At 38.0% G+C, this 24,564-nt stretch overlaps 1 protein-coding gene across 1 annotated transcript in view; it reads left to right on the top strand.

Moving 5' to 3' along the window:
- The window catches only part of CDC20B (cell division cycle 20B), a 36,201-nt gene that overhangs the window by 6,999 nt on the left and 4,638 nt on the right, over window positions 1-24,564 (top strand). The window contains exons 4-10 of the mRNA XM_076007901.1: window positions 2,866-2,959; window positions 8,814-8,930; window positions 13,671-13,864; window positions 14,939-15,033; window positions 17,328-17,553; window positions 21,983-22,108; window positions 22,613-22,730. Of these exons, the coding sequence (XP_075864016.1) occupies window positions 2,866-2,959; window positions 8,814-8,930; window positions 13,671-13,864; window positions 14,939-15,033; window positions 17,328-17,553; window positions 21,983-22,108; window positions 22,613-22,730 (970 nt within the window). The remainder of the gene's footprint in view (window positions 1-2,865; window positions 2,960-8,813; window positions 8,931-13,670; window positions 13,865-14,938; window positions 15,034-17,327; window positions 17,554-21,982; window positions 22,109-22,612; window positions 22,731-24,564) is intronic.

Below are 24,564 nucleotides of genomic sequence, written 5' to 3'. Positions count from 1 at the left end.
CATTTGTTTCTTGATTAAGTACATTTACTTCTTTTAGGTAGTTCTTATTCATTACAATTTTAAGATCCTAAGAGTCCAACATAAATCTTTTGGGCACTTTAAACATCAATAGCATGTGTTCATCAGATCCAATAAAGAGCCCTTGAAGGAATGAGTGTTTCATTTTAAAAGCTTTTAACTAGAAAAGTCATATATTCTCAATTTAGGCAAAACTACTTATTTAGTGTGTACCTCTTCTGTATTTGGCATGTATATTTTGCAGAGGAACAATAAAATATTGTGAATATAAATATTTAAACTCATATGCAATTGGAAACAAATATTTTAGAGCAGATCTTTTGTTGGGTGCTTTATTGTTGGGTATGGGTTTGGGGAGTGGGGAATGGCCAGGGAGTTCTAATGAAATAATGAGGGGGTGCTGGTGGTCTCATGCCCAGGCCAGGTTATTAACACCCCTATCCTTTCCACCCTCTACTGCTGATTGGAGTTCTTACTGCCCTGCCCCTTGTCCTTTCTGGTGACTGGTGGCAGCAAGGTTGGTTGCTCTGTTTGTGGGCTCATGATGATGTTGGCAAGATACCTCTTATAGCAATAGTTATATCAGCTAGAACACAACCGCAGGATCACTGAAGAACCTGGGCAGAGGATAATGGAAACTGTTTTTACTGTTCAATGCACAGTGTTTGATGTCATGACTCAAGAGTGGTAAAGATACAAAGTGAGGTCTTTACCGTAAACCTGTGTGGACTTCATGTGGTTTTCCTGACCATCTGGAAGGTGTGTCTGCAATGAGGGTAGCATGGAGACTGTCAGAATTCATAGTCAGTGAACTGTATGCTCAGTTGCTAATTAAAGTAATAAGTAGATCTTGCCTAGGAAAGAGCACCCTGGGTTTATGGAGCTGAGGTGTGTGCTGGACCGTGCTGCGGTCAGTTTTGTGCTAACTATGAGATTCTGAAGAAGGGAGTTTGTGAAGAGTTCATTGAGCTCCTGGCCAGCAGGTCATTCTAGGAATTATACCAGTGGCTCTCAACCGGGGGTTGGGGGGGTGACTCTCCTGGAGGGGGGGGCTTTGGCAATGTCTAAAGATGTTTTTGATTGTGACAACCCAGGGGGAAGGCATCTAGTGGCTAAAGGCCAGTGACACTGCTAAACACACTAAAACGCACAGAATAGCCCATGCAACAATGAATTATCTGCCGCTCCAAATGCCAATTGTGCTGAGATTAGGAAACCCTGCTTTATGGTTAATTGTTCTGCCTGAATACCTAAAACCCGTGATTCATTGACTGGCAATGCCTGTTATGTGTCATGATGTCGAGGAAGAAAACCAGAAAGTCAAAATGATGCCTGTCAGAGAGACTCTGTCTAAACTATGGTGATTCAGTGATTGTCATGCATGTGAGATTAAATATATTATTGTGAGAGACGGGTGCTGGCTCACACCTGTAATCCCAGCAAGGTGAAAGGATTGCTTGAGGCCAGGAGTTCGAGACCAGCCTGGGCCACATAGTGAGACCTCATCTCTAAAAATAGAAAAAAAGGAAACAAATATATTGTTGTGAAAGAGGAAAAAAAGAATCTTCTGTGGCTTAACTATTCATCACTATGTTTTTAGAAATTCCAATAAGTACTTTTCTTTCCACTTATTACTAATTTTCCTAGCTGTTTTTGATCGAAATTGAATGTAAGAATGTCAGAAGCGCTTTTTTTGTAAAAAATTTTTAGAGACAGTGTCTCACTCTGTCACCCTGGCTAGAGTGCAGTGGCATCATCATAACTCACTGTAACCTGCAGCTCCTGGGATCAAGTGATCCTCCCACTCAGGAATCCCAGCTTCCTGAGTAGCTGGGATTACAAGGGTGTGCCACAATGCCCAGCTAAATTTTAAATTTTTTGTAGAGATGGGGTCTTTCCATGTTGCCCAGGCTGGTCTTGAACTCTTGGCCTCAAGTAACGCTCCCACCTTAGCCTCCCAAAGTGCTGGGATTACAGATGTGAGCCACCACGCCAGAAGTGCCCTTTATATATTGGCCCAAAGAAATATCACTCAGATTTTTGTGGTCATGGAAATTTAGTCAATTTACTTAAGATCTCTGTGACCTGATGTCCCCCCATTTCTTTTCTCTCTCTCTTTTTTTTTTTGAGACAGCATTTTACTCTATTGCCCTGGCTTGAGTACGGTGGCATCATAATAGCTCACTGCAACCTCAAACTCCTGGGCTCAAGAGATCCTCTTACCTCAGCCTTCTGAGTAGCTGATATCCCCATTTCTAATGAGAAAAGCTGGTAATAGAAAAGGACCTTTAAGATGGTTTGTCCAATCTAAACTTATTATGGATGAGGAAAATTGAGGCCCAGAGAAGATCTCAGTAAGAGATCTCAGTGAGAGACTATCTCTGGGTTAAGTGTTGAGAATCACTCCTTGAAGGAAATCTTTCTTGTAAAGTGTTGTCCAACTAATGTTTGACTTTATTGTTTTGGGGAGATCTTTTTATTTTAGAGAGTACTAGAAATATCCTGACATTTCAGTTTTTGCAGCCTTTAGTGATACCACTGGCGTATGGTTTGCCAGCTACATGAATATTTAGGCTAGAGGAATAAAAAAGGATTTTATTCTAGCTGAGCAATATCTGCTCTATGAAGCTGTTGAAGAGATTAGAAACAATATGTATAAAATGCTCAGTACTGTTCCTTACACAGTGGTTAGTTAATAAATACTAGCAATTATTGTGGCATTTGATTGAAAAATGTGGAGTCTTTGAACATCAGTGAATTATCAGTTCTAACTCTATCATGCATCATGCCTGAGATGTACATATATGTTTCTAAGGAAGTATTCTCTTTATGTATATTTGTTTTCAGAAATGCCGAAACCAGCTATTTGCAACCCAGAAGGTGGTTCAGCAGCTTAATGGAAAAATGCAGCTTTGTGCACAATCCCAGTGTGTTTGGAAAGGTATGGGGCAAAGACTTTGTCCTTCTTTCCTACCCTCTTCTCTCTCTCTGCCTCCTTAATTTCTTCCTCATCTTAAAATATATTATTTTTAATATTTACAAGACTAAATCAACATAATTATAAAATTCTGAAAATTCTTAAAATCCTCTGCCTTAACCAACACCATTCTCAAGTCCCATTTCCTAGAGGCAACCACCCTTAGCTCTTCCAGCTATTATTCTTGGTATTTACATCTATTTTCTAAGTAATATTGGTAAACTGCTATTTCTTATAATTTTAGACTTTCTTATGACTTTCTAGCACAGTAGATAAAAACTTAGTTCTCTTCCTGCCTCATTCAGTTTCTTCAGTTTTTTTTGACATTCTTCTATCACACTTCAAGAAAGTAAAATTAGCATTCAGTGTTTATATCATATTACTATACAACCATTATTCCCTAGCAAGCTGAGTAGTGTGCTATAATTATGTGTGTTTTCTATTGAAATGTTTTTCCGAGAATTAAAAGTTGCTTATTTTTTCATTTACTATAATAGTTATCTATGAAACCATTAACATTTCCTCTAAATGTTCCAATGTTTTGTTCTACAACTATCAGTAACATTTTCTTGCTCACTCCAGTTCCTTCTTTCCTGTGGTGACCTCCCTTCCCAGAGCCTGCCCAATAGGCTGCTCTCTTGGCCAGTTGCATAGTTGTAATCCTGGGACTTCTCTTCCCCAATATTAGAGCCACCATTTCCTGGTAGCTGTGTACTCTTTCTGGGTTTGCTGGTTTGAAAATATCCTTATTCTACTCTTACACTTGATTGATAGTTTGGCTAGCTATGAATTCTAGTTTCACTCAGAATTTTAAAGGTATTACTTTATTGTTTTCTAAAATCCACTACTGCTGAGAAATCATACACTATTTTTACTTCCTATACTTTGTGTTTTCTTTCTGGATGCTCTTAGAAAAGTCTCTTATCATCAGTGTTCTAAAATTTCATGATGATAAAGCTTGGCAGTTTTTTTTTTTTTTTAAACTCATTTTAATTGAAAAGTCCATTGGTGGACCTTTTCAATCTTGGAGACCCATGTTGTAGAGTTTTTAGAAAGTTTCTTGAATTGTTCTTTTATATTAATAATTTCTTCACTGCTCTTTTTATTTCTTTCTGAAAGTATTGTGTTAGTGCTTCTGGACTGATGCTCCAGTTTTCTTGTCTTTTCTGATCTATTTTTCATCTCATTGTTTTTTTCTGCCTTCTAGGCAATTACTTCAAGTTTGTCCACCAACTTTGCTATTAAACCTTTTGTTTTGGCTATCCTAGTAATTTTTAAAGAGGAATTTCTTTACTCTGTTCCCTCCCTCCTAGCATCCCATTAATGCTTCAGGAATATACTATCTTCTCAGTTCTCTGATAATTATTATTTTGTAGGTTTTTGGAAGTATTCCTGTGCTCCCTGCATTGTCTTTCTTTGCTTTGCTTTCCTCTTCCTCCCAATCCTCATTTGCTTTCTTAAAATGTGTGGTGTTTTAGAAATAGTACTAGGGTAAAGAGCTTATTCCTCCTTTACTAGGTTAAAGAGTACTAGAGTAAATTTGGTATAAAGATTTTTACTTAAAATCTGTTTTTAGCCCCATACATCTCCATCTCCATAGTAGCTAGTGCTCTTAAGGGACTGTCCCTTTTTATTTATTTATTTTATTATTTATTATTAATAAACACCTTGTCTCTTTTGCCATGGGCATGTATGTGTGCGTATTTACCTGTTTGCAAGATGTGTGTACCTGTGGGAACCTGCCAGTCTTTCAGCCACCCCACCTCACTCTCCACTTCCTCAGTGACTCTGAGGCCTGACCCTCAGGGTTTTGCAAGACAAATCAGCTTGCTTCTCATCACTGTCTTCCTCTGCAGGCACTTGACAGGTAGTTTCTTAAGCTCTTCTTGGTCAGTTGTCAATCTACTTTATTCATTTTCCAGAAAATTGTTTTACTCTCTTGCCTGCTACTATATTCACTCCTGTAAACTTTGTTTTTCTGTCTTCACAGAAAAAAGTAATTTGCTGTCACTCAGTAAGGGTGAAAATAGGAGGCAGAAAATAAACATATGTGGCCACTCCTCTGACCTGGTTTGCAAGTCTGTTACGTCTGCTTTGGATAGATCTTCAATGGCGGCATTGAGGACAGATTTGAAGGAGAGGATGTTGGAGGCAGAGACTAATTGGGCCTTGGAATATTTTATACAGGGCTTTGTTATTGTTTCTTTTACGGGAACTCTAGTACGAAATGGATCCCATGTAAGCCACGTAACTGATCGTCAGTGAATCACTGGGACAAATTTTGTCCAGGTGCTGTGTGTATAAAGTTTTTCTTCATGATTTATCCATAGTTGAGAAAACTCTGAAACCTCATAGAAGGCATCTCCTTGTGACTTTCAAGTGTACCTATGGGGCCCAAAGCTGGCAGGATAGTTTGGATGGTGGTGTGGTGAGTGTATCCGGCAGCCCTGCAACCATGCAGTGGGGAAGTAATGCCTGTAGCTGTTTGCAGAAGGTCCTCATTCCAGGCAGCATTTAGAGCTCCCCAAATCTTTTTACCTAAAGCCCCATGTGTTCTCCTTCCTGCTTTCTCTTTCCCTTTTGGAAATCTTTGTGTTATTCATGAGATTGTTATCATGGTTAGAAAAGAAGTGATTGGGATCCTGAGTTCTATGTAGGAAACTTGTTGAGAGAACTAGTGGTTCATTTCATGAATGTCAGGGAAACTTGGCTGTTAAATTTCCCTCAGGGATAAGTTCTGGTAAGCAAATCCGCGGGGTTCTTTGAAATAGTCTCAAATATAAATGTGAATAAGAAGAGAGATATACTCAATGCTAAAGTAAACTTTGTTTTTATGTCCTGTCTTAATTTTTCATTAAATTTTTTTTAGAAATTTTCTTTAAAAATTATGTAGATAATAAATAGATAATAAATTTACCTTCTAGAATTTTGTGCATGTTTGTTTTTCAAGCCTCTGTTTCCCAGAAGTAAAAAGGGAAAAAAATAGAGTTAGATGCATAGAAATGGCACAAAGTTTCAGGCCTTCTAAATGTTCTTTTGGGAGTTTGGAAAGGTATGGTTGGGATGAGAGAGTGAACTTCATTCTCCCTTAGAATGATATTTTCTTAAAAGCAAAATAAAATGTTTGAGGACATGTCTTCCCTCAGCTTTCTCATCTTCTTTTGGTCTAACTAGCAATAGGTTTTTGTTTTGTAAGATACTGATATTTGACTTAAAATAAAAAAAAACATATAATCTATGAAGCCAGAGAGAATGTACCTATATTTTTCTGATATCCTAGGAGATAATATATATAAAAATTATACTTTATTATATGTATAAAGTATATATACACTTTATTTCTTAGAGCTGTGTTAGGCTTGTAGCAAAATTAGGCAGAAAGCACAGAGTTCCCCACTATCAACATCCTACACCAGAGTGGTACATTTGTTACAATCAATAAATCTGCACTGATACATCATTATCCCCCCAAATTCATAGTTTACACTGGAGTTCATTCTTGTTGTATATTCTATAGGTTTTGACATTATCACTATTACAATATCACACAGAATATTAATAGCTTCATTGCCCTAAAAATTCTCTCTACTCTGCCTATACATCCTTCCATCCCTGCCTCTTAGCAACCTTTTTAATGTATCTGCTGTATCTATAATTTTTCCTTTTCCAGAATGTCATATAGTTGGAATCATATAGTACGTAGCTTTTCCAGATTGGTTTCTTTTACTTAGTAACATGCATATAAGGTTTCTCCATGTCTTTTCATGGCTTGATAACTCATTTCTTCTTAGCACTGAATACTATTCCATTGTCTGGACATACAATAGTTAATATCTATCCATTCACCTACTGAAGGACATCTTGGTTGCTTCCAGGTTTTGACAATCATGAATAAAGCTGCTGTAAATGTGTGTGTAGGATTTTTTGTATGGACATTAAGTTTTTAGCTCATTTGAGTAAATACCAAAGAGTGTGATTGCTAGATGACATGGGAAAAGTATGTTTAGTTTTTTAAGAAAATGGCAAAGTCTTTCCCAAGTCTGTATCATTTTGCATTCTCACCAGCAATGAATGAAAGTTCCTGTTGCTCCACATCTTCACCAGCACTTGGTGTTGTCAGTGTTTTTGGATTTGGGCCATTCTAGCAGGTGTGTAGTGGTATCTCTCTCTTTTATTTTTTAGCCTTTTTTTTTTTTGACAGCAATTTGCAGTGCAGAAGTATCTAATTATTTTAACCTCCCTGCAATTCCCCAATGACACACCATATTGAGCATGTTTTCTATATGCTTTGTAGACCATCTGTGTGTTTTCTTTGGTGAAGTGTCCAGATCTTTGGCTCATTTTTAATGTGTATGTCTTGATTACTATAGCCTTATACTAAGTCTTGGTGTTGGGTAGTATCAGGCCTTTCACTTTATCCTTCTTCACTAACTGTGTTGGCTATTGTGGGTCTTTTGCATCTCCAAATAACTTTTAGAATCAACAAAATTATCAAAATAATTTTTTGTTGATATTAACAAAAAAATCAAAATTATTTTGTCAATATCAACAAAATAATTTGCTAGGATTTCGACTGAGATTGCATTGAATCTACAGATGAAGTTGGGAAGAACTGACATCTTAATAATATTGAGTTTTCTTATGTTTATACATGGAATATCTCTCTATTTATGTAGATCTTTGATTTCTTTCATCAGAGTTTTTAGTTTTCCTCATGTAGATTTTGTACATATTTTGTGAGACTTATACCTAAGTAATTCATTTTTTGAGGTTCTAATGTAAATGGTATTTTGTTTTTAATTTGAAATTCTAATTGTGCATTGCTGGAATATAAGAATGCAACTGACTTTTGTATATTAAGCTTGTATCCTGCAACCTTACTATTATATAATTGCTCATTAGTTTCAGGAATTTTTTTGTTGATTCTTTGGATATCAATTTTATTAACCTTTAGTGATTATTTATTAACAGGCCTGAGTTTATCTAGTAACCTTGCAGTTCTTCCCATAACTGCAGGTTTTCACAGCTAACACTGAGGCAGGAATTTATGAGTAACAATTTGGTTTCTTGTTTTTTTTTGGTACAGCATTGTGAAGCTCTCATGCTTTTATTAGAAGCCATCTGGTCATAGACACCACAAGTCACCTGAGTGGTCTTGGTTTCTACTGATTATATCATTCTCAGTTTGATCACAAACCGAGTGGTTGGAGATGAAAAGACAGCAGCCTGTGGTTTGAACTTAGTGGAGTCTTTTGATGAGAACTTAAATTTTAGCAAAACATAAAATCCTGGCCTCAGATAATTATGGGTAAAATTAGCCAAAAGTAGTAACTCTATGCGCTCTGGTACAGAAATAATGAAGGAAATAGCTGAAAAACAATATATCAATAAATACTTATTGACAAAGACTCAGAGTAGGACTTAGGTATACTAGGTGAGTGGGGATGTGATAGACATATGGATATACAAAATTTACTTTGGTTTTCAAAATGTCATTGAGAGAATAAACATTCAAAGCATCATGTAGTATCTCTGTGTGCTCCCCACAAGATCTGTCATCTACATTTAGGTCTGGCATTCATGTGCTTTTTATTAGAAATTTCTTTGAATAAGTTTTTAATATTCTTTTAAAAATTAATACTGGAGTGTTCTTCATTGCCTTTCTTCTCTTTCTCTTGGTACTACAGTTGTATCATGATGACCACTTTTTCCCCCACATAATTAATCTTTGTCAATTAATGTTATTTCTTAGTACCATAAGGATAAGTATTATATTTTCAGGATCATAGAGATGTGTAGAAGTGTTTGTATCTTGCAGGCTGCAGAGATGGAGTCAGAGATGGATCCTTCTATCTTAAAAGGTTCAGTGATGTAAAGTCTTCCATGATCTCACCAGAGATGAAGATTCATCTTACTGGTCTTCGAAATGACTACTGTGAGTTATCATTTAGATTGCAAATCAAAAATTTGAAATGACAAAATACATCCTGTGCTCTGGCATAAACTTGAAATTTGATTATGGAAGAACCAGATAGTCTTTGTGCCTCATGTCCAGGTGGTATACCACACAAATACAATTAATGTAGTTGGTTTTTCCTTGTGCAACTTCCATGTTCAGGAATGAGTATTGTTAATGTTGGTAGGGCATGAGAAATATACATTTTGTGTTACTGTATTAGAATGAACTATACTATCAGTGGCCTATTCTTATATATACTTTATTGATTGATTGATTGATTGAGACAGTCTCACTTTGTTGCCCAGGCTAGAGTGAGTGCCGTGGCATCAGCCTAGTTCAAAGCAACCTCAATCTCCTGGGCTCAAGCGATCCTACTGCCTCAGTCTCCCAAGTAGCTGGGACTACAAGCATGTGCCACCATGCCCGGCTAATTTTTTGTATATATATTTTTAGTTGGTCAATTAATTTCTTTCTATTTTTGGTAGAGATGGGGTCTTGCTCAGGCTGGTTTTGAACTCCTGACCTTGAGTGATCTGCCTGCCTCTGCCTCCCAGAGTGCTAGGATTACAGGCCTGAGCCACCATGCCAGGTCCTTATATATACATTTTAAACATGGGTAAATCTAATCAAACAACCACATTGGGTTGGCTTATTATATGCCTAACTTGTAATCTAGTTTGGAAAACAGGACTAACCCACATGGAACCAATACCAATATGTCAATGTAGAGTATAAATAATGGATTATGGGATATAAGGAGCTATAAAGACTACAGGGGGCTCCGTGAACTCTGGGGTTGTCCAGAAAGACTTATGGAGATATTCAGACTTCAGCTGGTTCTTGAAAGATTGGTAGGACTTGGGAGGGTGGGCAGGAGAAGAAAGACCATTTTTGATATGTTAACAGCATGAATAAGGCAGGATGTTGGTAATTAATGATAATTAATGGCAATGAAGAGGATACATTGGAGACTGGTAAAGAAATAGGTGGATACAGATTATGGAGACATTCAAATTTAGAAATTTATATTTGTCCTGGGAGTTGCTGACTAAGAGAAACATAAAAGGAAAATTCATGGCAGAGTACATAGAATGCATTTAGTAGGAACAAGTTTTCTAAGAGTAAGGGCTTATTTTCCCTCCATAAAGAAAAATATATGGAATGAGAAATGAATTTAAGATTATTCCAAGTTTTTGAAGCAGGAGAAGGGTGGTGTCACTGGGAAGACAGGTTGACAGAGTAGGTGGTTTGGGGAGGGAAGACTATTCTTGGAATATTAAATTAAAGGAGACAATGAGACACAGAATATGTTTTGCAGATCATTAGAAATGAAGTTGGTAGTTGAAAGAGAGGGTGGACTAGTGTGTAGGTTAGATGATTATAGGCGAAGCCAGGAGCCAGTGTGAGCTCTCTGGGTGAGGGGGAGAGGAACAGAGGGAAGGGGCCTGGGCTCTGTGGAACATCAGAGGAATAAGCAGGAAAAAGCAAAACCACTAAAGGGAACAGTTCTCTATCTACCTATTCACACAGCTCCTTCTCCAAAGGAATTTATTCTTATGGCCAAATAAGGATGACATATTTTCAAGGAATCTTTAAAACACACAAAACCCATATTAAAAAAACCCCGCTTGTTCCCATTTTTCCTTTAAACTGCAGCTCCTCGTGTCTCCTCCCAGTGACAGCAAAACTTGTCAAAAGATGTTTATACTCAAAATTTCCTATTTCTCTCCCCACATTGTTTCAAAGCCACTCTAGTGGGCTTTAAATTCCACTCCACTATCCTCCATTGAAACTGCTATTCCGAACCTCACCAAAGAACTCCTCATTATTAAATCCAACAGTTATTAATAGATCTTGTTTACTTAACCCTGTTAACCATATTTGAGACAGATGATCAATCCCTCCTTCTTGCTGTCCCACTCTCTTCGTTTACCTCCTAATTTTATGCTCACACTTTCTTGGTCTTTTTTTGCTGGTTTCTGTTCCTTAACATCTCCTGCCTTCTAAATGTTGGAGTACCCAAGGCTCATTCATTGGACATCATTTTTCTTCTTCTATTTTAATTGATCTCTTGGTTTTTGGCTATATCTCTTTGTATTGTGTTTTCAGTCATTGCTCTAGGGCTTACAATGTAATCTAAACTTTCTCGGTCTACTTAGGGTTACTGTTGTACACTTCAAACAATATGCAAAGATCTGCAATCACATGGGTCTCCCAACTGTTTTGTAGGTTACTATAGTTGTCATGCGTTTTGCATCAATCTACATACATTGAAAACCCCACCATCATTATAAATTTTACTTTCAGAAGTCAAATTTAAAAAGTATTTAAAATAGCTTAAGAGGGAAACATGGTCTTTTATATTTTCCCAAGTATTTACCAATTCCAATGTTCTTCTTCATTCCTGAAGATCTAAGTTTCCCTCTCATGTTATTTCCCTTTAGCCTGAAGAGATGCCTTTTTCATTTCTTGCAGATCAGATCTGTCGGCAGACTTCTCTTAGATTTTTCATCTTCTATTTCATAATATTTTTTATGGATATAGAATTCTTGGGAAGATTTTTCTTTAAGCAATTTAAAGATGTTCCATTGACTCTGGCCTACATAGTTTCTGGTGAGAACTACATGGTCCTTTGAAATCTTGTCTTCTGCTTTTAAGACCTAACTCCAATTACATATATATTAGGTCTTGGATATTATTTCACAAGTCCTTGAGTGTCCATTCATGTTTACAAAATGTTTTTCCTTCATGTTCTTCAGATTGGATAATTTCTGTTGATCTTATATTCCAGTTCACTAACGCTTTCCTCTTTTACTTTCATTCTGGTATTGAACCCATCCAAATAATTTTTCAGATATTTTATTTTTCTGTTTTGAAGTTTCCATTTCATGGTTTTTATAGCTTCTATTTCTATTTTAGAGTTTTGTCTTATGGTTTCTATTTTCTTTATATAGAAAACAGTTTGTTTTTTTGTTTCTTTGCTGAAGTGTCATATCTTTTTGTTCATTTCAAGTGTGTTTTTCTTTACCTCATAGAAAATATAGTAGCTGCTTTAAAGTCTGATAATTTCTATACCTAGGTCATTTTGGGGTTTTCATCTATTCATTATGTTTTACCTTTCCATCTGTTCAGTAATTTTGAATTGTGTCCTGGACATTGTAGATGTTATGTTGTATTCACTGGGTCCTGAAGAGAATACTGATGTTTCTGTTCTAGTGAGGTTCATATCAGAAGTTTGGCTTGCCATCTCTGGGTGCTGTTTCAAATCTTAGATCATGCTGGTTTTGGTCTGTCCCTCACATATGTGGATAGAGTCTAGGCTGAGACATGTATGGACGTTTCAAATCTCAGTTCAGTTCTTAAAGCCTTTGCTAAGTTAATTTGAATCTTCTTTGTGTGGATTCATATACTCCTAATCAGAGGATTCCTTTCTGTGACTCTCTCCTTTCCAGAACTTTCTCCCCACACTTTGGCCACCTCAGCCTCCTTTCCCTGGTTCCACTGACCAGGAAGACAGTGGTCTCTCAGTCACAGGCTTAGCTGCTGGTGCTACTCTATGACTGGGGCTTGCGCTCAGGACATGTGAGAAAAAAAGGGGGAACTCATCCTTGTGGAGGTTGCTTCTCTAAGTTTTGACTCTTTTGCTGAGTTTATCTGCTTTTGTTTACTGTTCAGGGTCCTCAGGTGTTTGTTTTTTATATTTTGTCCAAGTTTATAGTTGTTATCAGTGGGAAGGATACATTGTAGGGGCTTAAACCACTGTAGTGGAACTGTTGTGCTTCATAGTTTTGTGTTGATATGTGTAAGTCAGGATGGGAGTTTCTGTCTGATAAGGTAGTGGGCCAGGCATGGCGGCTCATGATTGTAATCCTCGCACTTTGGGAGAACAAGGTGGCTTGAGGTCAGGAGTGTGAGACCACCCTGGGTAACATAGTGAGACCCCATCTCTAAAAAGAAAAAAGTAAATCAGTCATGGTGGTGCATGCCTGTAGTCCCAGCTACCTGGGGGGCCGAGGCAGGAGGATTGCTTAAGCCCAGGAGTTCCAGATTACAGTGAGCTATGGTCACACCACTGTACTCTAGCCTGGGTGACAGAGTAAGACCCGATCTCTAAAAAAAAAAAAAAGAGGGTATAGTTTAATAAGTGATCATACAAACATGGTTTTGTGTAGCTGTCAAAGAATTCTTATTATCTTATTAGTAGAAGCTAGAGAATATTGCTGAGAACGTCTAGGTATCATTTAGAAGTGAGCCACTACCTCTCTAGATATGTTCTTGTTGGGTAGTGCTTTGGTTAGATATGATGGTGGTATATTGTAGATATGGATCCAAGGGTGTCTCCATAAGGATTACAATGCTTTTGATTTTTAGTGATTTGTTAGATGAAGTCCATGTGTACTAATGATGATAGATTAATCTGCCAAGTTCTTCAAATGCCTCTAAATAACTATATTTGAGCATAATTATTGATATGCTCATATATATTGAGCATAATGATAAGCATTATTGCTTATTAGATGTGAATCTTGACACTAGATTCTATTCCACTTTTCATTTTTGAACTTCAAGTGATCTGCTTGCATTCACGTGTCTGTTTTCCAACTGACCATAGGGAAGGTATTAATATTTCTCTTCTATCTATAAATAAAGTTGCTTATTTGAAAATGTTTTTATCTGGCTGTCTAACCACCCTAACTTGAAGAGCTTTTCCTACAGATCTGAATATCCTAGACTGGAGCTTTCAGAATCTTGTTGCTATAGCCCTTGGATCTGCTGTATCCATCTGGAATGGAGAGAACCACAAGACTGAAATCATAGACTTAAGTCTCGCTTGTAATTATGTATCTTCTGTGTCCTGGATAAGAGAGGGAACTTGCCTGGCAGTTGGCACCAGCGAAGGAGAAGTGCAAGTATGGGACAATTTTTTTATTATGTTCTCTGTGCAATTATTAGATAAACTAGAATCCATATTTAATAACAGGTTAATAAAAAAGCAGAGAAACTATTAATAGATTAGGTGTGGCACTTGAAGCTATGGGAAGTGAGAAGAGATACCATTCTGTTTTTTTCTGAATGGTGCTTAATGAGGACTTAAAGATGTTCTTCTTTGTTTCCCCCACGGTCTTTCCTTTATTTATTTTTTTAAAAAATCTTTTCTCTCAAACTGAAGTTGGGCTTGTAGAATCTCCAATTTGGGGACTTTAAAGAGAGAAAGATACCTTTCTAATTCTCCTTTCTCATCTGACGCCATGATTAGTAATAGAGTTATAAAATGAGTGAGTTTTTTTTTTTCCTGATAGGCTTTCTGAGATGGGGACTTACCAAGTTTCCATCACTCTATCTAATTTATCATACATTGTAATTATTATTGTTGGCAATAATACTTGCCAACAATATTGCCCATGTGCTATATGATTTAGGAGGGACACAGGAGGCTCTCACTACTTTCTCCTCTCAGCAACGACATTGGATGCTGTAAGGTCATGTCATGATTTCTTCTTACATCAAAGTCATTTCTTATATGGGTCAGAATATCATCTGTCCCTGCAGGAAAGGGGTCTCTCTTAGCAGTAAGTGGGACTTCTTTAGGAATTGTCCAGACACCCACATTTTGTTAATATATTTATTGATTAACTATAGGTGGACTTCCAGGTTTGGAATTCCCACAATTTAGAAGGAGCTAGAAGTGTGGTAATGATTCTCAACCCTTGGCTGCACGTTAAATTTACCTGGGGAGCTTTAAAACAAATGCCGTATCCCCAGGCTCTACACCACCAAACACGTCATCATCACTGGTATGCGCACTAGCGTCTGTTTTACAAACTCCCCAGGGGATCCTAATACCCTGAGAACTGCTGGTTAAAGGTGCTGAGTTTTCACTTGCTGCAAAAACTGGCAGTATCAACAATACTTGACTGTCAGGCCTTTGAGAAGACAGTGTGCTGTGAAAACGTTAATACTACTCTGCTTCTTCTTTTTTCCAGTTATGGGATGTGGTAACTAAAAAGCGGCTGAGAACTATGCTTGGTCATTTGTCAGTAGTTGGGGCTCTGAGCTGGAATCACTGTATCCTCAGCAGGTAAGAAGCATCTTACTGGAGACAATGCTGTTTGTATCACCAATTGGTTATGGGGCCCGAATGAACAGAACTATAATATTTAAAACCCAAACCAAACAAAATAAAACAAAACAAGACATTAGATTTAGTGTCAGTTATGATCCTGCCCCTCAGTGTTCGTTCGGATTGTCTGGTTCTGTCGGCCACACGTACACGGTGGCTGTGTGCCTTCAGCACAGGAGTCACTAAATTGCGCAGATAAAATGTGAAATTCTCTTCAAGGGAAAGGTTTCTCTGTACCAAGCAACACATGCTAAAGGAATATTTTGCTGAAGTCAAGTATTTATTGCTATTAGTGTTAATACTATGGAATATGTTAGGCTTTCTGGGGCATGTTTCCAATTTACAGACCAACAGAGGTTAGAGCTAGAAGGAACCTCATAGATTATCCTGTTCAGTGGTTCTCAAACTTGAACATGCAGCAGAATCACCTGGTGGGCTCCAAAAAACACAGATTGCTGGCCTCACTTCAGGAATTTCTGATTCATTAGGTTTTGGGGAGTGGGGGGACTGATAATTTGCATTTCTAATTTCCCAAGTGATGCCAATAATGGTTCACTTTGAGAACTAGCAATTTAGTTTAACTGCTTTTTAACCAGAAAAGCTAAGTCACTTGATCCTATGATCTTAGGCAATTGGTCTAGATATATATTGCTTTTTAATAATAGCCATTTATTTTTGTACTGTAGTTCTTTTTTTTTTTTTTTTTTTTTTTTTGAGACAGAGTCTCACTTTGTTGCCCAGGCTAGAGTGAGTGCCGTGGCGTCAGCCTAGCTCACAGCAACCTCAAACTCCTGGGCTTGAGTGATCCTTCTGCCTCAGCCTCCCGAGTAGCTGGGATTACAGGCATGCGCCACCATGCCCGGCTAATTTTTTATATATATATCAGTTGGCCAATTAATTTCTTTCTATTTATAGTAGAGACGGGGTCTCGCTCTTGCTCAGGCTGGTTTTGAACTCCTGACCTTGAGCAATCCGCCCGCCTCGGCCTCCCAAGAGCTAGGATTACAGGCGTGAGCCACAGCGCCCGGCCTGTACTGTAGTTCTTAAGGTAGATTCAAATTAGACCAATTCCAAGGCCTTTCACAATTTCTTTAAGTAGTTCAAATGTAAATTTGAGACTTTAATGCCCTGTGATTATAGGCCAAACTTGGAACAGCTTAGTTATTGTAGTCAATTTTGTACTCAAGTTCCTTTTATAATCCTCACTGTTAAAATTTAGTTTCACTATCCATGAGGAATATGAACAGATCCTTTCTTATGATAATAGCAGCTAACATTCTTGGACTTCAGGCACTGTGCTATATTCTTTATGTTCGTAATTGTGTTTTAATTCCTGTAATCACACTATAAGATGGTTTCTTACCCTCAGTTTTTTTCTCTCAGATGAGTAAACTGAGATCCTAGCCTGAGGTCATGTGGCTAGCAAGGGACAGAGTCAGGGTTTGAGCCCAGGTGGTCTGGCTCCAAAGCCCATGTTGTTAATCAGAATGCTATTCGGTGTTACTGAATAGTTTTTAAAAATATAACACCGGCCTTAGAGAAATTTTATGAATAATTGTAGGATGTTATTTATGTACTCCTTAGAGAAAATTAAATTAGTTTAGAAAGACTTCGTTATTTTTGAAAACGAGATATGATCTTTATCATTGTTTGGATCCAAGTCACTGACAATGAGTAGAGACGTAATCCACTGATTTTGAGTCATATTGCAGTTTGCTCTGACATTCAGTTAGCTTTAAATTTCTTTTACATATTAGTAATATTAGCTAAACTAAGAGTGGATCTATAGATTCATAGGAATCTACTTGTTAGAAAAATGAAATAATAAATTTCTATGTCTAACATTTTACTATAAATATATACTAAAACCATTTCACTAAGATAATCTGAAATAGTCTGAGTTGCAGAAAAGTCTAGGATATAAACTACTACCTGGGAAAATCTGGCAATCATCTACATTCATCTTTTCCATGGCATCATATTAAAGCCATTAGAAACATCTATCAAAGGATACTTTTTCAATTCCAGATTTGAAACTCTGCTAAAAAAAAATCTATTCACTTTTGAAAAGAATCACCTGGGCAGACTACTCCCCCCATCCTTATTAAACTAAGGAATTTCCACCTGTGTTTTTTATCAGTCCTAAGGGGTCTTTCAGTAGTTTTACTTTGAAGTATGCTTCCCTCCAAGTTTTTGAATGCTTATGTGGCATTTTTCTGTCCTCTAAACCTGCCTTTTTGCCTCCCCTGCAGTGGGTCAAGGCTAGGGCGTGTCTATCATCATGATGTTCGGGTTGCCCAGCATCGTGTTGGAACACTTTGCCACAAGCAAGCTGTGTGTTCTCTGAAGTGGTCACCAGATGGCAGGCTGCTTTCCAGTGGCTGCAGTGACGGACTGCTGACAGTGTGGGCCCACGATCCAGGTGCCAGTGCACAGGGCCAGCCACTGAAAGTCATACCCCACTCTACAGCAGTCAAGGTAAGAGATGCAACAGCTTTCTAGCTTTCCTTTTACTCAGAGGCCACTGAGTATCTCTCACACATAAAAAAGAAAACCATTAAGCTAACATTTTGAGATTTTTCTTCCTGCAGAATTTATTTTGAATTTTGTCATCACCCTCCTGAAAGACAACCTTGTTCATACTCCCTACCCGTCGGATGTTTTGGTTGTAGATGACTGAAACCAAAGTCAAGCTTGAGTGTAAGCAAGAAAATAAACGTATGTTTTCATGTAACTGAGGAGTCCTGCATACATACAGCTGGTTTCAAATATTGGCCGGATGTAGGGCCTTGAATAACATCATCTGAGCCCAACTCTTTATCTTGTGACTCTGCTTGTCTCTGTTTAGTTCCATTCTTCCTTTGGATTTCATTTTGTAGATAGAAGGGCTCTTGGCAGCTTTAGATTTAGATTCTCTTAGATGGGGGCTGGGTAAGAAGTCATCTTTCCTGATAACTCTGGTGGAAAATTGCCACCATCTGCCTTTGGTCACATTCTCATCTCTTAGTTGGTAGTTTCAGCCAGAGAGATGGGCACACTGAGGGGCCTGGGTCACAAGCTCACACCCAAGAAAGGAAGGGTGCTGTAGAGGTAGACCAGTGTTCCACTGTGCTCCACATAAATATTTATTTCTCTGAAATTTAAATTCTTATTCCCAGTACAAAAATGCATACTTTCCTTCTTGGAGGCCTTGGTGTCACAGATGTATGTCTTGACCTAATGTAGTCTCAGAATATTTATCATTCATAGAAAAAACAAATGGTTCTACCTTATAACTATAAGCAAGTTTACCATAGAGTTTCATAATATAGGGTGGACTATATAGTGATTGATGCTACTACATAGTGTCTGGCTTGTGGCTTTTAATATCTGCAGGACATTGAGAATGATGTTAGGTCCAAATTCCCATTATTGATGACTTGGAAAAAAAACTAGGAAAAAATATGGAAAATAGTCTGTCTGCAAACAAAATACAAAAATATAACAAGTCAATGCAAAACAGATGAAAAATTCAAGCTAAGCAAAACAAGTTGCCTCCTTTTTATTTTTTTGAGGCAGGGTCTTGCCTTGTTGCCTAGACTAGAGTGTAGTGGCACAATCATAGTCATTGCAACCTTGAGCTCCTGGGCTCAAGCAATCCTCCTGCCTCAGCTTCCTGAGCAGCTGGGACTATAGGCATGTACCACCATGCATGGCTGGTTTTAAAATTTTATATAGAGACAGGGTCTCACTATGTTGTCTAGGCTGATCTTGAACTCTTGAGCTCAAGAGATTATCCCATCTTGGCCTCCCAAGGTGCTGGGATTGTAGGAGTGAGCCACCATGCCAGGCCAAGTTGCCTTCTTAGAAGCCTTGTTGTTAAAAATACAATGGATTGAATTACTAAATGAAAGTCTTCTTCACTAAGATCCTCTGGAAGCTGGAGCAAGCCACGCCTCCTGGCAGCTAATACCTGGGGAGTCACAGGAGCAGTCACTAGTCACCTTTCTACATTCAGCACCAATCAACTGACTGGTGTAGCAGGACAGGACTTTAGAGGTTGACATCTGTGTGATTCTTCTCATGGTGTAACTTTTAGTTTTGTCAAAACAGCGTATTTATAGCAAAAGCTACTTGGAAGTAGGATGTTTAAGAAAATGGTTATTAATAAACATAAAAAATATTGAAACCCATCCTGTGGTAAAACTGGGGTCCATGGACTCAGAGAAATTTCTAAGCTTCCTGAAATTGTCTGCAAAATTTTGTGTTTTATGAAATAGTCCTTTTCTCTGGCCCAGTCAGAGGTTTAGCTGAATGATTATTTAAAAAAGACGAAGTAGGTAACTATAAAGTGTGATACATATATAGTATTTTATTTTGACTTAAAATATAACATTCACCATATTCATTAGACTGTACATTCATTTACCATGCAGGTCCAAGGACTTGACTTTGAATGTAGGTTGGCTGATTAGAGTTCTTCATTGTCTTTCTTGTAGGAACTATAACCATATTTTATTGTTCAAAGTTTCTACTTATATTATGTGTTCTGGTTGTCTATTGCAACAAATGACTCCAAAACTTAGTGGCTTGAAACAACCACCATTTTTTTTTTATTTTTTGTGGTGTCCCTGGGTCAGGACTTTGGGAAAGACTCATCTGAGCATTTCTGGCTCAATGTTTCTCATGACGTTGTAGTGAGACAGTGACAGAAGCTAAAAGTGCTGAGGGCTGGACCCATTGTTGACCAGGCAGTCATGCGCCCCTCTTTGTGTAATTCCAGAGCTTCTCAACATTGTCTGGGCTACCTGAAGCCAGTTGGAGCTTGTGCCTCAGGGCAATAGGTTCAGTGCTGCAGAGAGCAAGGTGAACGTGGCATCATCTTTTATAACTTAATTTCAGAAGTCACTTTTGCTGTGTTCAAATGTTTATAAGCTAGTCACAAGTCCTCCTTGATTTTAAAAGAAGGGAATTAGATTCTGCCTATTGATGGAGGGGAAGGGCAAGGTTTAGAAGGTGTGTTGGATGGGAGATAGTGTTACAGCTATCTTAGGAAAATACAGTCTGCTACAGAATCTTTAGAGTGAGAACCTAAAGCCACTTATGAAGCAATCAGAGCGCACAGTCCTTATAAATTTTCATAAAAATTTCCTAGTTTTTGATAATTAATTCAGCCACTTCTGATTTAACATTCTCTTTTCAGGAACTATCCTTTATGAAGAGCTTCCTGAATATTCCAACTTAGTTTTCATCTTTAAGCCCAAAAAAGTAGCTGATTTAATCAAATAGTTACATGTGATTTGACTAAATCACACGATTATAATAACAAGTTTATCTGTCATAAACAGGTTTGGTAAAACACAGTGGGCTTTACACACTTACAGTTTAGTTAGTGGGAGCAGAAGTTTGGAGCCTTCTAGATAATGGACTCCCAGCATGTTATGGGTAGGAGTAAATATGTTTTACAGAAGGAATAGAGAACTTTAGTAAATATAGCAAGTTGGTTAATTGAAGACTGGTGAGGACAGTATCTACTATATGTTCAGATGTGTGTGTTTTAAAAGATAGACTTGAACTTGTAAGGAAAGTGTTAAGGTATAGGTATTTTAATGGTAAAAATATTAAACAATTTACACGGGGCAAGTGCTACAGAAACAAATGCATAGGAAAAAATTCATTCATGCTGATAAGAAAATAAATGAAAAATAAATCACCCTTATCTGTTTTATAAGTATCATAATTTCACTAAATGCAGAATAACATTTTTAACTTCAAGTAACCTTTAACCAGGATGAAATTAGTATGCTTATTTGACATTGGTGTTGTAAAATGTTATAACTGTTTGGAAAATTTTGTGTCAACTCTATTGAACCTTGGAATTTACTTTAAAAAATTTTTCAGAAACAAAAGACATATAAAATATATTCATTACAATGTTCTTTATAAGAGCAAACAACAAATAAAACACACACACACACACACACACACGCACACACACAAATCTACTCCCCAAAGAAACCCAACACAAACCAAACCAAAATAAAATAAAAAACCAACCTGGGTCCAACATTAGGATAACAAAAATTAATCAGCATACAAAAACATGATGGACTATTATAGGATTGTTAAAAATGACAATTATAAAAATTATATTAAAACATAGAAAACTATAATAGATGAAAACAATAGGAAAATTAAATAGTAAAAGCACTATGTTTGCTACTTAATAAAATGCTTTTACATACAGAATATACAAAAATGGAGGGTAGTTACCAGGATGATTAAAGATATACGAATAAATATAACTGAAGCATTCATTCAAATGTTCTTTAAAGTGATTGTTACTAGTCATTTCAATGATTACTATCAATGTGTGATACTAAATCTGTTTTTTCAGAGTTAACTATAACAATTTCTAAATAAATAAAAGGCAAATTTATTTTCTGAAACGTATTAGGATTTGAAATGCATGAGACTTTTGAGCTGTGAGCAGTCATATATAGCTCTCTTTTCACTGACCACTACTTGGAACCTAAAGACACAGGGAGACAAACAGAAAGGCTGCATTCCAGAACCAGATTCTACAGACATATGCAAGCTAGTCCAGCAGCAGATTTTTGCTGCATACAATGTGTTGCATATCGTTTTTCAACCATATTATTATATACTCTTTTCATGTTAAAAATATCCACAATTGTTATTATAATTTGAGGAAGAGTCCTTTTAGGTGCCTTCTCTTCCAAAAGTGACTTGTAGCTCCTGGGAAGTAATTTTGGAGGGTGCAGTTGCTCTGACCTTTGGATAGGAGGTCCAGGGGAGCTGCCGTGTGTGCAAACCCCTGAGACTTCTGCTTACCTGAATGCCTCACATTGATAACTGCACATTCTCCGAGGCTGACCTGCCTGTGTTATTATTTGGAACTTTAAAGGCCATGGCTTGGTGTCCCTGGCAGTCTGCAGTCCTTGCTGTTGGAGGAGGAATGAAGGATGGATGCTTACACATCTTGGATTTAAATGCTGGGAAGAGCATCCAGACCCCAAGCACAAACTCACAGGTAAAAGTCTCCCCTGGAGTTCACTTTCATTCCAATTTTCTAGAATCTTGTAAAAATAATTTATGATAGAACATAGGACCCAAGCACACCTCTCTTTGCCTACTGAATCCATAAGGAATATCAGTTCCCAAGACTTTCTTTTTATATAACCTCTTCATCTGTGAGTTCAAAGTTAATTTAATTTGTATTTCCTTTTTTTTTTCACATTTCCCTTCTTTCTTATCGCTGTTTTGACTGTGAAATTTGAGAATAGTCTGGCTATTCCTGGCCAATGACCACAGGTCACTTAAATTCTTCAGTTCATCGCACCTAAGCCTATTTGTACACTTGGCCCTTTGTTGCCTTGGGATAAACTTTTCTAGAACTAGCATAATTTCCATGGCACCCTAACACCCTGTACTGGAGGATGGGTAATGGACAGAGCCTACTTCCTACAGTCAGTTAAAGTATATTCATAATGAATCGGAAATTGCCATATTCTCTATTTTTTGGTCATTATTACAGATTTGTTCCTTAATCTGGCTACCTAAGACAAAGGAGATTGCAACTGGCCAAGGTGCTCCTAAGAATGATGGGACTCTGTGGACTTGTCCCACTCTGTCCAGGGCAGGTGGGTTTTTTGGTAAGTAAATGGTGAGTAAAATGCCATGCCCAGATAGAAAAGTGAGCCAGTGGAGGGAAAAGCCCCAAAGGAAAGATTATCTCCTTCTGGTTCTTTGAAGTATTTTTTTCATCAGAGGAAAAAGTCCTACACCCACCATGCCTCACAGAGTGTATATTAATAGACGAATGTTTCTGAATTTGACTAAGATTGTTCATCACTCAAAACTGTCACATCTCCTCCTCCTCGCATGTGTGTATGAATGACGCAGTGGGGATCTTGAGCAGTTTGTGAGCTGTGTTTTTGAACTCTGGAGTAAGCACCACAAACTGTCTTATTCTGAAGGACAGCCAGCAGTGCCAGCATGTGTGGAGGACAAGGGACCTGAAAGGGTGAGGACAGCGTCACAGGTGGGAAAGCCACTGCCGGCCGTGCGACTTCCCCTGTGAACCCCACCCTGGCAAGGCAGACCGCGTTCTTCCTCTGCTTACATGTACATGTTCTACAGACATGCAATGGGTACTTCTTGGGAGAAAGACCCCATGATGGGGGACAAGACCCAGGCTCTGTCCCCAGCCTCTTAAATCCTTTTAGGATTTAAGGGTGAGTGGGCATCTCCCACCCAGCCCAGGAAACAGGAAGACAGAAGTGGTGGTTGATGAAGGATCAGGGCCCTGGCATCCAGTCTCTTGTCGACTTTGATTCAATATCCTGTCTTCTTCCCCGCTCCACTCACCTGGCCTCCTGGTCAACCCCTGCAATTTGTTTTATTCATCATCTACTTATGAAGCATGCACTATTATATATGCCAGGCACCTTTGGGGGTGCTGGCGACACACGGGTGAATGAGAGAGACAATGTCCCTGCCCTCTTGGGGCCTACGTGTCTGTGGCAGGAGACATACTGAAAACAAATACGTACAATTTTAGGCAGTGGTAATACCACAACTCTCTTTGGAGATTCTGAGAATGTTATCTGACAGCAAAAAAACCCACCCTTCTCAGATAGACTTCCTTCCTCTGCTGGTCAGCCTGGCTGGACCTCTGGCCGGCTGTGACACCATGTGGTATGGTAAATAAGAAAGTAGGCAGATCTTGATAGAGCCACTTTGGTGGCCAAGTACAAGTGTAGGAGGAACATAAGTTGATGCTTTCCATGTTTTTAATCATAAGACATGCAATTCCCTGGACCTTTTCAGGTTAGAGAAATATTTTAAATTAAGCCTTAAATCCTGGTTCATTACAAAACTACAGTTCCAGCAGCTAGGCGGGGCCTTGAGCTAGGTGGGGGCATGTGACAGACACTCGAATCAATTTGTTGATGCTTGGAATGGAGAATGAAGAATGTACTCAGCAGGTACATTGCCTTGCTTCTCTGACCATAACAAACTTTTAGTTTTAACCTCTTGTGAAATTTTTTCATTAATATTAGACAGAATTTCAACGAGAACAATTAACCTTTTCTCCTCTTAAAACATTTATGGTTGAAGATGAGCTTACTTTTGAGCTCTTAGGTGCTAATTTCCATCTTTAACCCAGTAGTTTCTCTTATAGTAGTTCCCAAAAGTATCGAGCACGATGGTTGTTATAAAAAAACATGTCATGTGGTCAGATAAATTTGGAAATTCTGGGTTAAACAAGAACAGATTTTATTTCTTTAGGACCTTTCAAAGGCTTGGATGTATTCCTGTTATGTATATTGTACATCTGCAAGAGAAGCTGATAGCATTTAGCATTTCCCAAATGGAGTTGGGGAATCTTTTGTAGGGGAGCATCTGGAGGTACATGTTCCAGGAGCACATTGGGGAGCATTGCTGTGTGGCATGGGACTGCTCAGTATTTAATTCCCACGTGTT

Source organism: Microcebus murinus, chromosome 11, assembly GCF_040939455.1.
Source record: "Microcebus murinus isolate Inina chromosome 11, M.murinus_Inina_mat1.0, whole genome shotgun sequence".
NCBI lineage: Eukaryota > Metazoa > Chordata > Mammalia > Primates > Cheirogaleidae > Microcebus > Microcebus murinus.
This window is presented reverse-complemented; position numbering and strand designations above follow the sequence as displayed.